This window comes from Heterocephalus glaber, unplaced genomic scaffold (assembly GCF_053883595.1).
Source record: "Heterocephalus glaber isolate CG9 unplaced genomic scaffold, H.glaber_assembly_v1.0 deba00000071, whole genome shotgun sequence".
NCBI lineage: Eukaryota > Metazoa > Chordata > Mammalia > Rodentia > Bathyergidae > Heterocephalus > Heterocephalus glaber.
Genome location: NW_028258137.1, coordinates 16,958,310 through 16,972,351, shown reverse-complemented (window position 1 = coordinate 16,972,351; position 14,042 = coordinate 16,958,310). Strand labels below are relative to the sequence as shown.

Here is a 14,042-nt window from a genome sequence, read left to right as displayed (position 1 = left end):
GGGAGTTCTTTTAATCCAAAACTCATGTCCTTTAGTTCTAGGGAATTTTTTTTTTTTCAATACTGGATATTGAACCTAGGGCCTTCCCACTGAGCTTCATTCTCAGCTCCTTTTTCATTTTTTAAATTTTGAGATTGGGTTTCACTGAGTCACTAAGTTGCCCAGGCTATGCTCAAAATTTAACAGTTTTCTTGCCTCAGCCCCACAGACTGTTGCGATTACAGGTGTGCACCATCACATCTGGTTTCTGGGAGAAATTTTTATAATTATTTTGTTAATGTGTTTCTCTCCATTTTCTTCTGAATTTTATTAATGTATTTGGATATTACTTCTTTCTTTTTTTGTCTTAAAATTTTTTTTTTATCTTTTAAGTTTTTGACTTTTGCCATGCTTTACTATAAGTTTGTCGACATTATGTTTTAATCTATTAAGCGAAGTTTTCATTTTGCCATTTCTAGAGGTTTTTTGTTGTTTTAGGAATCAAACTCAGGGCCTTGTGCATGCTAGGCACTCTATGACTGAGCTATGTCCCCATCCCTGAATGTTCTTTTTTTTCTCTTTGTAGTACTGGGAATTGAACACAGGGTCTTTGCACTGAGCTGCATTCCCAGCTCCTTTTTCATTTTTAAATTTTGGCACAGGGCTTCACTGTGTTGCCCATGCTGGGCTCTGGGCTCAAACTTGTGATCCTCCTGCCTCAGCCCCCCAGAGTGCTGGGATTACTGACATGTGCCACCACACCCGGCTTAATGTTATTTCTTACAGTATTCTTTTTTGTTTTGTTATACACGAACTCTTTCTAAGGCTATTCCATATGTCACATGTTCTTTACCTTGCCCATTTCTTCCCTGCTGCTCATTTATTTGTTGTTTCTGTTGTCTGTTTGTTCTCTGCCTTCACATTGGAGGCTTTCCTTGCATATCTGATGTTGGTTCTCATCAGTGTATCAGTGGACCATGCAGAGCATGGGCTTCACTAAAGAATGATCTGGCTTGACATTTTGGCAACTTTTGAAATCGGGATCTTTAGATCATTTCTCTTAGGCCAGTCATATCCCCAGGTTTGTTGTTTTTTTTTTGTACCGGGGATCAAACTCGAACTCGGGTCCTTGTGCTTGCGAAGCAGGTGAGGAAACCACTGAGCTAAATCCCCAGCCCCCCAGGTGTTTTGATTATGGTTCTGAGGATCAACTGAGGGCCTTGTGAAGGTTGAGCACACACTATACATACTGAGCCCCCAGGCCCTCCCAGATAAGATTTTCTTTCTTCTGCCTGCTATCAGCATTCTGATAGAAGAAAACTGGTGTTCTGGATATTAGTTAAAAATTTTCACTTAACCCTGTTTTTCAAGTGCTTCCCTTTGTCTGTGCCCAGTAAGCCTTTAGAGAGTATGTCTTCAATCTTCTGTTCAGATGGAGTTTCGGAAGTTGCTTGGCTTCTTGGTGGATGAGTGTCTCGAGAGTCCTATATCTTAAGTTTGTTTTCAGCCAATCCCTCTTTTCAGCCCCCTCATTTACCTATATTATGAAGTTGGTGGCTTCTTGACTTTTCCCCTGGCTGACTGGGACCTTAGTTTTAGGGCTCTTCTAAGTCAGTCACCTCTATCCTATTTGCTTTTCAGTTCCAGGAGAAAAGTGCAGAGTATAATGTATGTGTGCAACCGGCCAGCTCTAAGTAAATGTACATGTCTTTCTTCATTTCACCTCCCCCAAAGGGACCTTTTTTCTTGCTCTCGCTCTCCCCTCTCTCTCAAGTAACAACTTTGGACTTTTGAAACTGGGTTCACCACAGCTACTATTTACTGACTGACTGTATTTGGGCAACTAACTGAACCACATACCTACCACAAGTACTTTTTGTAAACTAAAGGAGAAACAGGTTCTATCCACATGTGTGTTTTTCTTATTTTTCAGGCAGTGCTATTCATAAGATGATCGTAGATAGGCAATACATGGGTGTGTCTAAGCGGAAGTGCATTGTGTGGGGTGTGGCCTTCTTATCTGATGGCACGGTTATAAGTGTGGACTCTGCTGGGAAAGTGCAGTTCTGGGATTCGGCTACAGGGACGCTTGTCAAGAGCCATCTCATCGCAAATGCTGATGTACAGTCCATTGCTGTTGCTGATGTAAGTATGTCATCCTGCCTTTGAGTGGTTGATATGCCACTTAGGTGGTGAGACATTGATACCTGACAAACACTGTTTCCTGATCCAGATGGTGTACTGGAGAAGATAAGGACCCACATTATTTCAGTGGACCTAATAATTAGAGACTATTCTGTAAAAGCTTGGGTAGTTTACAGGTTTTCTTCAGGCCGTCTGTCCTCTCTTTAATCCAGTCTGCTTGTCTGTCCTCTCTTTAATCCAGTCTGCTTGTAGATGAGGCACAAGCAGCCTAGAAGAATCTTGAGAAGTACTGTTTCCACACTCTGTATGCTTGATGTTCTGTTTCCTATTCAGAGCCAATAGCAGATAACTTTATAATGGTTTTGGGAAAGTTCATTTTCTGCTATCTTTTTTTTTTTTTTGGTATGGGAGATTGAACTCTGGTCCTCTCGCTTGCGCAGCAGGTGGTGAAACCACTGAGCTAAATCCCCAGCCCTTTTTTCTGCTATCTTAATAACCCCAGATTTGTGCTGAAGGTGTGCCTCTTTCCTATTGGTAACGTGAATTCTAATTCAGAAGCCTTTGGGTCATTTAGCAGTGAGGCACAGAAAGTGGCTTTGAGATTTGTTGGGTAGATTCTGTATTTTTTACCTACTTACTGTGAATGGGTGCTCGCCTATGTGTAAACATCCAGTTACTCTTTTTTTTTTTTTTTTTCCCCAGTTACTCTTGTAGTGCTCATTCATGCCTCATTTTTATTTTTATTTTTTTTTCCATTTAGTTTATTGGTACATTTTAGGTATACAATACAGTTACACTCATCATTAGGATCTCGTACCTGTACATGATGTATCTTGGTTCTTTTTTTTTTCCCCATTCCCCTGCCCTCCCTTCACCCTTCCACCCTTTCCTATTTACAAAGACTTTGTTTCCATGTTTTTCCTTTTCTCATATTTTTCTTTTCCCTTCTTTCCTTTCCCCTTCCCCTCCCACTTCCCCTATTCCTTTAAACATTTTCTTCCTATTTCACAATATCAGTTATATGTTTTGATTCTTATTTACACTTTTAGTTTTTCACACCAGAGAAACTATTTGTTATTTACACATGTGTGTCCTATTTATTTCACTTAAGTATGGCCTTAGGGTGCATCCACTTAGCTAAAAATGTCTCTAGTTTCTCATTCTTTATGCATGCCTCCTTTTTTTGCCCATAAAATATTTCTATCCTGTTTCATACATTTTTTTTATGAAGACAATTTGATGTATGATAAAGCCCTGTAAAACACTGAGAGGTTACATATAAACTGTAGCAGAGATGTGAGTTAAAATGAGTAGGAGAAAATTAGTCCAAAAATTAATAAGTTTAGTACTGTTTAAAGTATAACTGCTTAGCTGGGCATGGTAACACATGCCTGTAATCCTAGGAGTCTGGGAGGCTGAGGTAGAAGGATTACAAGTTCGAGCCCAGCCTGGGAAGTTTAGTTACTTAGTGAGACCCTGTCATAAAAAGGCTGGAGATGTTCAGTGTGAAGGCTCTGGACTCAATTCCTGGTACCACCACCACCACCAAAAAATAACTACTCAAAGTATGCAGATATTTCAAAGAACAAAGAAATTATATATTTACTGTTACAAAACAGTTTCTGGGATATAGTGTTAAAGGAAAAAACTAGAACTATATTATGGTGAATTGATATAGTACATAGTAGTTTATTATAAGAAAAGGAGGAGCAGATTTAGTGTAGTGGTGCACACCTGTAATCTCAGCTACTCAGGAGGAGCATCCAAGTCTGAGGCCAGCCTGGGCAAGTTAGCAAGACCCTATCTCAATATAAAAAAATAAAAAGGGCTGGGGATATAACTCAGTACTTCCTGAGTTTGATTCCCAGTACTGCCCCCTCCCCCCGAAAATAACAAAAACACAGTGAAAAGGAGGAGCACTTTTACTGGTATGTACATAGAATATCTTTGAAAAGATAAAAAAGAAATACAAGTAGTGTTCTAGAAAGAATTTGGGGGCAGGGAAAACAGGTTTAATTCACACCACACACACACACACACACACACATATTTTGACTCACACTTATTATATTGAATCTTAGCTCTGATTATGAGACATGGCATTGTTTTATCCTAGGAAAGATAGACACAGTGCCTTTGGGGGTAAGATTACTGGGGATTGAACCCAGGACCTTTGGATTAAGCTATGTGCAGCCCCTTTTTTTTCTTTTGAGACAGGGTCTCACTAAATTGTCTGGTCTGGGCTTGAATTTGCAATCTTCCTGCATCAGGCTCTAGGATGCTAGGATTATGGGCATGTACCACTATGCTCTGGTGACACAGTGCTTTTTAAAATGTAAAATATATAAACAGGTAATATAAATTGACAAATTTTAAAAATAGTTTGTTTTTGTTGACTGAAAGCTCCATAAGGGTTAAATTTTGTCTTGTCACTCTTATATGTAAGGAAAATAAAAGTGAAATAAATTAAGGTACTCTTGAAACCTCTTCATGTTTAATCAGACTATCACTTTTTGATTTAGCCTGAAGGGATGACTTTACCTACACATTTCCACTTTGCCTCCAAAGAGAGCAACACTCAAAAAGTTTTGGAATCTGGAGCATTTTGGATTTTTGGATTAGGGATGCTCAAATAGTAAAATCTGTGTGTAAATGTTCCAAAGTCTAAAAAGCTCTAGAGTCTGTGGGCTGGGGATTTAGCTCAGTGGTTTTGCCACCTGCTGTGCAAGCTCAAGGACCCGAGTTCGACCCCTGGTACCAAAAAAAAAAACTATAGAGTCTAAAACACTTCATGTCCCAAGCATTTCAGATAGGGGACACTCCACTTGTATCAAAATTTCATTCCTTTGTGTAGGTAGTTGTGTGTCCACATTTGTATATCCATTCATCTGTTGATGGCCATTTGGATTGTTTCCATCTTTTGGGTGTTGTGAATGATACTACTATAAACATTGATTTACAAGTGTCTGAGTTCCTGCTTCTGATTCTTGAGTATTTGCTTTCATTACTATTCCTTTTTTTTTTTTTTGGTACGGGGGATCGAACTCCGGACCTTGCGCTTGTGAGGCAGGCGCCGGAACCACTGAGCTAAATCCCTGGCCCTTTTCATTACTATTCTTGGTTGGGTTTTTGTGTGCATTCTAAATTTGGTTTTTTGGGTTTCTTTCTTAATTATTTTTCTGTATGATTTTAAGAAACACCAGTATTTAGTTCAAATGAGAAACAATTGGTATTTATCTCTTTTGTAATGAGTCTGTTTTGCGTTTATGTGTCGCTAATAACGGACACAGTCTGAGAAATAGGGCACCATATGAACAGCAGAGTGTGCTTACACAGACCTCTAGATGGTAAAGACGTGTATAGTGTACACCTATTATACATTACTGTCTGTGCTATACTTTTACATGGCTGGCAGTGCAGTAGTTTTGTTTACACAGCATCACCACAAACCTATGAGTAATGTTTTGTGCTGTGGTGCTTTGTTTTTTGGGGCTTTTTGTTATTGGGAATTGAACCTCAGGACTTGTGCTTGTGAGGCAGGCGCGAAGTCACTGAGCTAAATCCCTAGCCTGTGCCGTGGTGTTTTGATAGCTAGCTTGTCACTAGGACATAGGAATTTTACAGCTCCATTATAATCTTAGAGACCATTGTCTTATATGCAGCCTTTCATTGACTGAGACATGATGCAGCATTGACTGAGTGTATATAAAACAATTGGAGGTGTGAACTGAATTCTCTCCTTGGTTCTGGTCGCAAATGGAATTGGGACAAGAAATGAATGAAATTTCCCCATAAGGTCAACATTGAACCTAACCATTAAATTTGATTTGGTTTTCATCCAATGTGGTTTGTGACCAGAATCATGGAAATAATTAAGTTTGTGATCCAAGGTACCCCTCTCATTGTTAAATTTGTTGGTAGGGAGCACATTCTTACCTATGTCTGAGCTTGCTCTCCGGATGGAATTGTTAGTTTCTAGAGGGGGAAGATCCTGAAACCTCCCTTCTAATTCTGGGAGTAGGTCTTCCCCTGAATGGGCCAGACAGAACACCTTAGGGGATATTTTTCCAGGTGGACCCTGCTTTGTTCACATGTACCTTCCTTCTGATTGAATTTCTCAGCAAGAAGACAGTTTTGTGGTGGGCACTGCTGAAGGCACAGTATTCCATTTTCAGCTGGTCTCTGTGACTTCCAACAGTACTGAGAAGCAGTGGGTGCGGACCAAACCATTCCAGCACCATACCCATGACGTGCGCACTGTGGCCCACAGCCCAACAGCACTGATATCTGGAGGTGAGTCCTGTTCCTGGCTAGCCTGCTGCTTTACTCTGCTCAGCTCTGATTATTTTCATGGAAGACTCACTCTCTGTCCCCTTCTTCCCTCCACCTTGCCCCAGGCACGGACACCCACTTAGTCATTCGCCCTCTCATGGAGAAGGTGGAGGTAAAGAACTATGATGCTGCTCTCCGAAAAATCACCTTTCCCCATGTAAGTATCACTCTCCCACCGACTGTGTACCCTCATTTCCCACCCCATATGACTCTGAACACAATGTACAGTTTCTGGACAACTTTGTAGGCCTTTCTGTGGCTCCCTTCTTCATTTTTCTGTTTCCAAGGCAAGCCTCCTTCAATTTTAGGGCACAGGATTTGCAGCAGCATAATTCCTTTTTCCTTATGTGAATTTGGTTAGTGTGTTTTCTCTTATTCTGCGTGGAAGCAGAAAAATCCAGATTCCCAGTGTTTCTAGGTGAATGGTGCCATATTCTCAAGTGAGTCTTCCTTAAAACCTGCTTCCGGGGCCAGGGATTGTGCTCAGTGGTTCTGTTGCCTGACTAGCAAGCGCAAGGTCCCGAGTTCAATCCCCGGTACCAAAAAAAAAACCCCTGCTTGCACATTCCATTTGCCAGTGACCTTACTGAGTCTGTCTCATTTTCTTTGGTACCAGGGATCAAACTCAGGACCTTGCGCTTGTGAGGCAGGCGCCGGAACCACTGAGCTAAATCCCTGGCCCTGTCTCATTTTCATACTATATATATTCAATTCTTGGACGCCACTTTACACAAACATCTTTATTGAGATATGTCTGATATACAGAAATCACACATTTTATGTATATGATTAGATTTGGTTGGACATAGCCCTCATTATCTCCTGAGTTGAGTCATTTATTTGTGCTGCTGTTTCCCTAGTTAGGATCAGTGTCTTTATTCCTTAAAGAATTAAGCAAGAGCTTCCTTAATCTCCTTTTTTATTTCCATTTGTGTCATTCTAGCCTGTTGTCCATTGATCTGCTTAAAAAGCAGCTTTGTTCATTGTTCCATGCTTAAAAGCCTTTGGTTATTCCTGCTGTCCTCAGCATAGAGACCTAATTCCTTACCATGGTATCTTATTACTTTCTTCGTTGCTAAGACAAAATACCTGACACCAAAGTTAAAAGAGGAAAGGTTTATTTAGCACACAGTTTGTAGAGCTTTCAGTCCGTAATCAACTGACTCCAAGGCATGATGGCACAGCAGACAGCCATCACAGAGGAAAAACAGTTTATGGTGGACAGAAGGTAGCAAAGCAAGTAGGGGACGCCCACAGCTCTTTCTATCCCTTATATCTTATCCGGGCTACTCAGGGCAGGTAGCACTCACACCCTTAATGTCCTAGAGCCCTTGTTCCTGGCATTACACCATGAGTCAATCCCAGCATCACACACTCTACATCCAGCCACTCTGAAAAAGCCCCACCTATGACAGCATGAGCCTTTCGGGGGACAGCTAGACACAAGCCATAACACAGGGCATATTGAACTTGTTGATCTTGGACTGGTCCTTCAGCTTCTCTCAGCATTCCTTTCACACACTTGTAGCAGCCCTTTCCCCACCTCGGCTATCCATTCTGAAAGTCCCTTTTTATTCCTTTGAATGCCCTTTTACTTTTGTGCTATTTCACATGCTATCGTTATCCCTAGAACATTCTGCCCGGTCTTTGCCCAGCTAGTCTTTGTTAGCGAACCTCATCTGGGCACCTATATTTACCCCACAATGCTAGGTTAGCTGTCCTTTCTGCTTTTTTTCTGTTGTCTACTGCGCTTAGCCATGTTAGACTTTTTGGTACACTGTAGCATAACTGCCTATTTAATTCTTCGTCATCCTTTAGACTAGAAGCTTCCTTGGTTTTTTGTTTGTTTGTTTGTTTTTGTTGTTGTTGTTGTTTTGAGGCAGGATCTCCCTTTGTAGCCCAGGCTGGCCTCGAACTTGATGCGATCCTCCAGCCTCAGCCTCCTGAGTGCTGGATTACAGGTGTGCGCCACCACGCCCAGCTCTAAACTAGAAGCTTCTTGAAAGCAGTATCTGTTTGTCACAAGTCACTCTTGTGTTCTCAGATCCCAGGACAGTGCCTACCCTGTGGTAGAATTTAGGAAATGTTTACAAGCCACTGAATTTCACCAATAAAAAAGGTGCTGTCACATGTGTAAATACCGAATAGTTTCTCTGGTGTGAGAAACTGAAAGTGTAAATAAGGATCAAAATGAATAATTGATAATGTGAAATATGAAGAAAAGGTCTAAAGGAGTAGGGGAAGTGGGAGGGGTAGGGGAAAGGAAGGAAAAAGAAAAAATATGAGAAAAGGAAAAATGGAAGCAAAGTCTTTGTAAATAAGGAGGGGTTGAAGGGAGGGCAGGGGATGGGGAAAAAATAAGAACCAAGATACATCATGTAAAGGTACAAGATCCCAATGATGAATGTAACTGTATTGTAAACCTAAAATGTACCGATAAACTTAATGGGAAAAAAAAAGTGCTGAGATGTTGCTGCTGTATCTTGTACTGAGGCAGTAGATAACCTTGCCCTATTTATAACTTTACAATTCTTGGATACAGCGGCGACTCATTTCCTGTTCTAGAAAGAGGCAGCTTCTCCTCTTCCAGTTTGCTCATCACTTGGAACTTTGGCGACTGGGATCTACAGCTGCAACAGGTAAGATGGAAGAAAGCTTTTTCAGTAATAAAACTGGAAACTGGGTGTAATGCCTGTAATCTCTGCAGTTTGGAAGGCTGAGGCAGGAGGATTGCAAGGTTGAGTACAATGTGGGCAACTTACCAAGACCCTGTCTCAAAATAAAAAATAAAAATTAAAGAAAGGGCTGGTGATACAGCTCCGTATGAAGACCCTAGGTTCAATCCCCAGTGCTGGGGGAAAAAATTGTAAATCAACATTTTTCTGATTGGGTAGAGCGTGTGTTATACCAAGGAGTGAGTTCTTAGGTGAAAAAAATTAAAAATAATCTTCCTTTGATAAGGAGAAAAATTCAAGAAAGTTTCTTGTTTCAGGCAAGAATGGGGATATCCTTCCACTTTCTAAAAATGCTGATCATTTACTGCACCTCAAGACAAAGGTAAGGAAAGTTCACTGTGTGTTTAGTCTCTGAAATCTAAAATATTTTCTCATTCTGAATTTTGAGGGTTTTGTTCACATCATAAACTGTATAGATTCTAAAACTACTTAAGTGGAAGACTGTTGTCACCAGAGCCAGGTTTCGTATGATTGTAAGTTGGGTGCTCAGAGTATATTAGATAAATGTATGTAGGAAATAAATTTTTGTCCTTGTATATATGAAAATAGTATGCATATTTAAAAAATTCAGGTGGTATAAAGGGAATATAATGAAATGTGAGCCTCCTCCTCACCCCATGCTTTTCTCATCCCACTCTGCAGAGATAAGCACTGCCAAACAATTTTTTGTATATCCTTCTAAAAAACAATTTCCACTGTTTTGTGTATGTATATATTATTTTTTACATTAATAGGACTACTAGGCAAACTCCTATTTCTTTTAGATTTTTTTTTTTTTTTGGTACTGGGGATCGAACTCAGGTCCTCGTGCTTGTGCAGCAGGTGGAGAAACCACTGAGCTAAATCCCCGGCCCACTCCTATTCCTTTCAAAAAGTTCTTTAGGCCAGGTGTGGTGACACACACTTGTAATCCCAGCCCTTGGGAGGCTGAAGCAGGAGAATCACTTGTGAGTTTGAGGCCAGCTTGGACTACATAGTGAGACTGCCTTAAACTGCTCCCCCAAAAGATCTTTATTTTAGTTAAACATTTGTGAATATAGTCTCACTGTGAAGAATTCAGACCGAGGGGCAAGGATTTATCTCAGTGGCACCACGCCTGCCTCACCAAGGGCAAGGTCCTGAGTTCAATCCTTGGTACTGCAAATGAAAAAGAATTCAGCCAGGGATTTAGCTCAGTGGTTCTGCCACTTGCCTCGCAAGTGCAAGGACCTGAGTTCGATCCCCAGTACCTAAAATATAAAAAAGAATTCAAACAATATTTTATGTCCTTCACCACTTCTAATTCTATTCTCTCTTAAAATTATGAATTGATGGGCCAGGGATTTAGCTCAGTGGTTCTGCTGCCTGCCTCGAAAGCATAAGGTCCCGAGTTTGATCCCCAGTACCAAAAAAAAATTGTTAATTGATGAGCTGTATACCCTTTGTTTCACGTCTTTTTTCCTCTTTGTGGTGAGAGAGAGTATGTGTTATTATATACATAACATGTATTGCTGGGCATGGTGGTGTGTACTTGTAATCCCAGTACTTCGGAGGTGGAGGCAGGGGAATGCCAAGGTCAAGACCAGCCTGGACTACATAGCTTTAGTCTTGGATTTGGGAATTAAAGCCATTATCACGGTGAAACACAGCATGTAAGTTTCAGGATTATGTGTAAGTATTTGGGGAAATGGCCAGAGTGGCAAGAACCTGAAGATTCATGTCACAGTGAACCTTGTCATAAGTTCTGCGCACTCATCTTGCTTCCTGTGGTTTCCAGGGCCCTGAGAACATTATTTGCAGCTCTATCTCCCCATGTGGAAGCTGGATAGCCTACTCTACAGCATCTCGGGTTTTTCTCTATCGGTTGAATTATGAACATGACAACATAAGCCTCCAGAGGGTGAGTGATAGCCCAATGTGTGCTTGTGCAAGAAGGAACTCCCCAGGTCTGGGGATTTGGCTCAATGGCATCATGCCTGCCTCTAAAGCACAAGGTCCTGAGGTTGATTCCAGGCACAGCCCCCGCCCCCCCCCCCCAAAGAAGGAACTCCCTAAATGTGTGATTTATTTTTTTATTGCTTTTTTTTTTTTTTTTGGTACCAGGGATTGAACTGAGGGCCTTGCACTTGTAAGGCAGGTGCGGCACCACTGAGCTAAATCCCCGGCCCTTAAATGTGTGATTTTTGTGTGAAGTAGAAGTGAATTGGATGAGTATCCTTGTTTGGAGATAGCTGTGACAAAAAATATTTTATTTCTGATTTTAATTGATTATGTTTTGGGAGGGATGGGAAATGCCAGAAGTAGCAGTAAAGTCTAGGCTCTTCTGTGTAGTGGTTTCGTATGTAACTTATTTTCATAGTAGAGTATCATGTATTTACTGTCAAGTTGAAAAGGGGATAACAGGCACAGGAGGCAGACCAATTTCCAGGCCCTTTGGCATTTGGCTTGCTTAGAGATGGGAAGCGTTAATTTAGGCTGGTTGTGATTGTTTTTGTTGGGGCTATACATGTACCGTCTCTCATTGGCTTTCACTGTTGGTTCACCCACAGATTTCCAAAATGCCAGCATTCCTTCGCTCTGCCCTTCAGATTTTGTTTTCTGAAGATTCAACAAAGCTCTTTGTGGCATCAAATCAGGGGTCTTTACATATTATTCGGCTATTGGAAGGCAGCTTCAAGCACCTGCATACTTTTCAGCCTCAGTCAGGTGGGAGTTTGGTATCTCAGATGTATCTTTTTTTATTTTTGGTACCAGGGACTGAACTCGGGACCTTGCGCTTGCCAGGCAGGCAGCAGAACCACTGAGTTAAATTCCCAGCCCTCAGGTATAACTTTTTTTCCTTTTAGACTTCAGTGTCAGAGGTTCACAGATACTCTTCTGGTTGCAAATATGCTCATTCACGTTTGCAGCTGAAAGTAGGAGGAGGTACTGGCAGATGAAGATACTGTCTCTATAAGATCTGAAATGTTCCTCACACCTAAACTCTTTTTCTCACTGGGTTTTTGGTTCTTTATGTGGGGACCAGAGAAGTTTTGTTGTCCTTTTTTTTTTTTTGTACCAGGGATCATACTCAGGACTTTGTGCTTTCGTGGCAGGTGGAGGCACCACTGAGCTAAATCCCTGGCCCTCTGTCGTCCTTAAGAGTTTTGTTAGAGGGCCAGGGATTTAGCTCAGTGGTTCTGTCATCTGCCCTGCAAGCGCAAGGACCTGAGTTCGATCCCTGGTACCAAAAAAAAACAGTTTTGTTGGGAGAGTTTACTGATCTGTAGTCGACTCCCAGAAGTAACTATCCTTAATATTTTGGTGTTTTCCAATGTGTGTTTGTGTATTTTTAGTGTTTTCCAATGCATGTTTGTGGATTTCACCTGTGTTCATTTAATGTTCACTACCGTTTTTTCATTGAGAACATAAGTATTTAGCAGTGAGTGTAACTGTATCTACAGTGATACCTTGGTTTATAAACTTAATTTGTTTGATGATTTTGGGGAGGATGGCCATGGCCATGTCTGTCACCTGAAGCGGAGTTTGCGAATGGAAGCAAAAGTTTGCTGAATGCTTTTGTTTGGGAATTGAATTGTTTGCAAACAGACATGTTTGTGAACCAAGGTTTTATTGTACTAAAAATTCTGGAGTTAACTATTGAGAACCTAAAGTTAGCATCCAGCTTCAGTTAGTTGAACACTTCCCATGGTCCTTTCTCTTCTCCCTTGTTTTACCTGCTTCTTTGTCATTTAAACCCCACCACCCTGGAAACACAGCTCTTTCAATTTTAACTGTCATTTTTGATAAGCTGCTCCAGAAACATACAGAAGAAATCTACATTTTAGCAGTTAGATAAGCTAACATAAGTAGGTACTCAAAAAGGAGGTGAAACCTATGTTTAGTACTTATGTATTGGATTTATTGAGTACCTATATATGTTTTTAATTACAAAACTGAGACTATCTTGCATCTAGCACACTTTCTAACATCCCTGCCCATCCTTTAGCAGTTGGTTTATGTCTTGTTATAAAGCTCTTTCATTTTGGGGGGATGTAATATGCAGCATCTACTTTGGCATATGGCACCACTTTCTGGTTTTTGTTTTATATCTTCATATTACCAAATTGGTTTAAGGTTCCTTGAAGACAAAAGTGACCTACCCATGCCCTGTAGTGCTTAATAGAGAGCAGGCACCCAATAAACTAAAGATACGGTGTCTGTTGAGCTTGCTGTGTGTCCTTTACTCTGATTTAGAACAATTTAGGAGTTTGAAACAAATATATAGATTTTGGTGGTGAATGCTACCCTGATGTTGAAAGTGTAAAAAGTGTCTTATTCAGGCTTGTACACATGGTGCCTTCAGTTTTATCTCTCTGGCTCTTTACATCAGGGTTGGCTAGTTTTAGAAAGGTTAACGTTTAGAACTAATTTGCAAAATTCTCAACAAATTATCCTACCAGTGACTCAAAACTTTGTGGGTCTCATAGGTTTCTGCCATTATCATCAAGGCTGTGCTGGGTGTGGACACTGAATTCAGAGACTGAATTGTTGTTCTGCCCTCACAGGGACAGTGGAGGCCATGTGTCTTTTGGCAGTCAGTCCAGATGGGAATTGGCTGGCTGCATCAGGTACCAGTGCTGGAGTCCATGTATACAATGTAAAACATCTAAAGGTGAGCATAGGATCTCATAGCAGCAGTTCTGAATCACACAAGGGCATGTTTGTTAGTCCTGCATTTATACGACAGAGCTGGGTATGGTGGCGGGTGCAGGTCTGTAATGCCAGCACTTGGGAGGCTGAGGCAGGAGGATCACTGCAAATTTGAGGCCAGCCTGGGCTACATAACGAGATACTGTCTCAAAACAAAAACAAAAAGAATTCAAGGCAGAT

The 14,042-nt window shown here is 41.0% G+C and overlaps 1 protein-coding gene across 5 annotated transcripts in view; it reads left to right on the top strand.

The window, feature by feature from the left end:
• Utp4 (UTP4 small subunit processome component) overlaps window positions 1-14,042 on the top strand; it is a 29,518-nt gene that overhangs the window by 10,033 nt on the left and 5,443 nt on the right. For all 5 annotated transcript variants that reach the window (XM_087213263.1, XM_021256786.1, XM_087213186.1 and 2 more), the window contains 8 exons: window positions 1,913-2,124; window positions 6,246-6,417; window positions 6,522-6,613; window positions 8,999-9,095; window positions 9,449-9,513; window positions 10,948-11,070; window positions 11,720-11,876; window positions 13,718-13,824. In XM_087213263.1, the coding sequence (XP_087069389.1) occupies window positions 1,913-2,124; window positions 6,246-6,417; window positions 6,522-6,613; window positions 8,999-9,095; window positions 9,449-9,513; window positions 10,948-11,070; window positions 11,720-11,876; window positions 13,718-13,824 (1,025 nt within the window). The remainder of the gene's footprint in view (window positions 1-1,912; window positions 2,125-6,245; window positions 6,418-6,521; window positions 6,614-8,998; window positions 9,096-9,448; window positions 9,514-10,947; window positions 11,071-11,719; window positions 11,877-13,717; window positions 13,825-14,042) is intronic.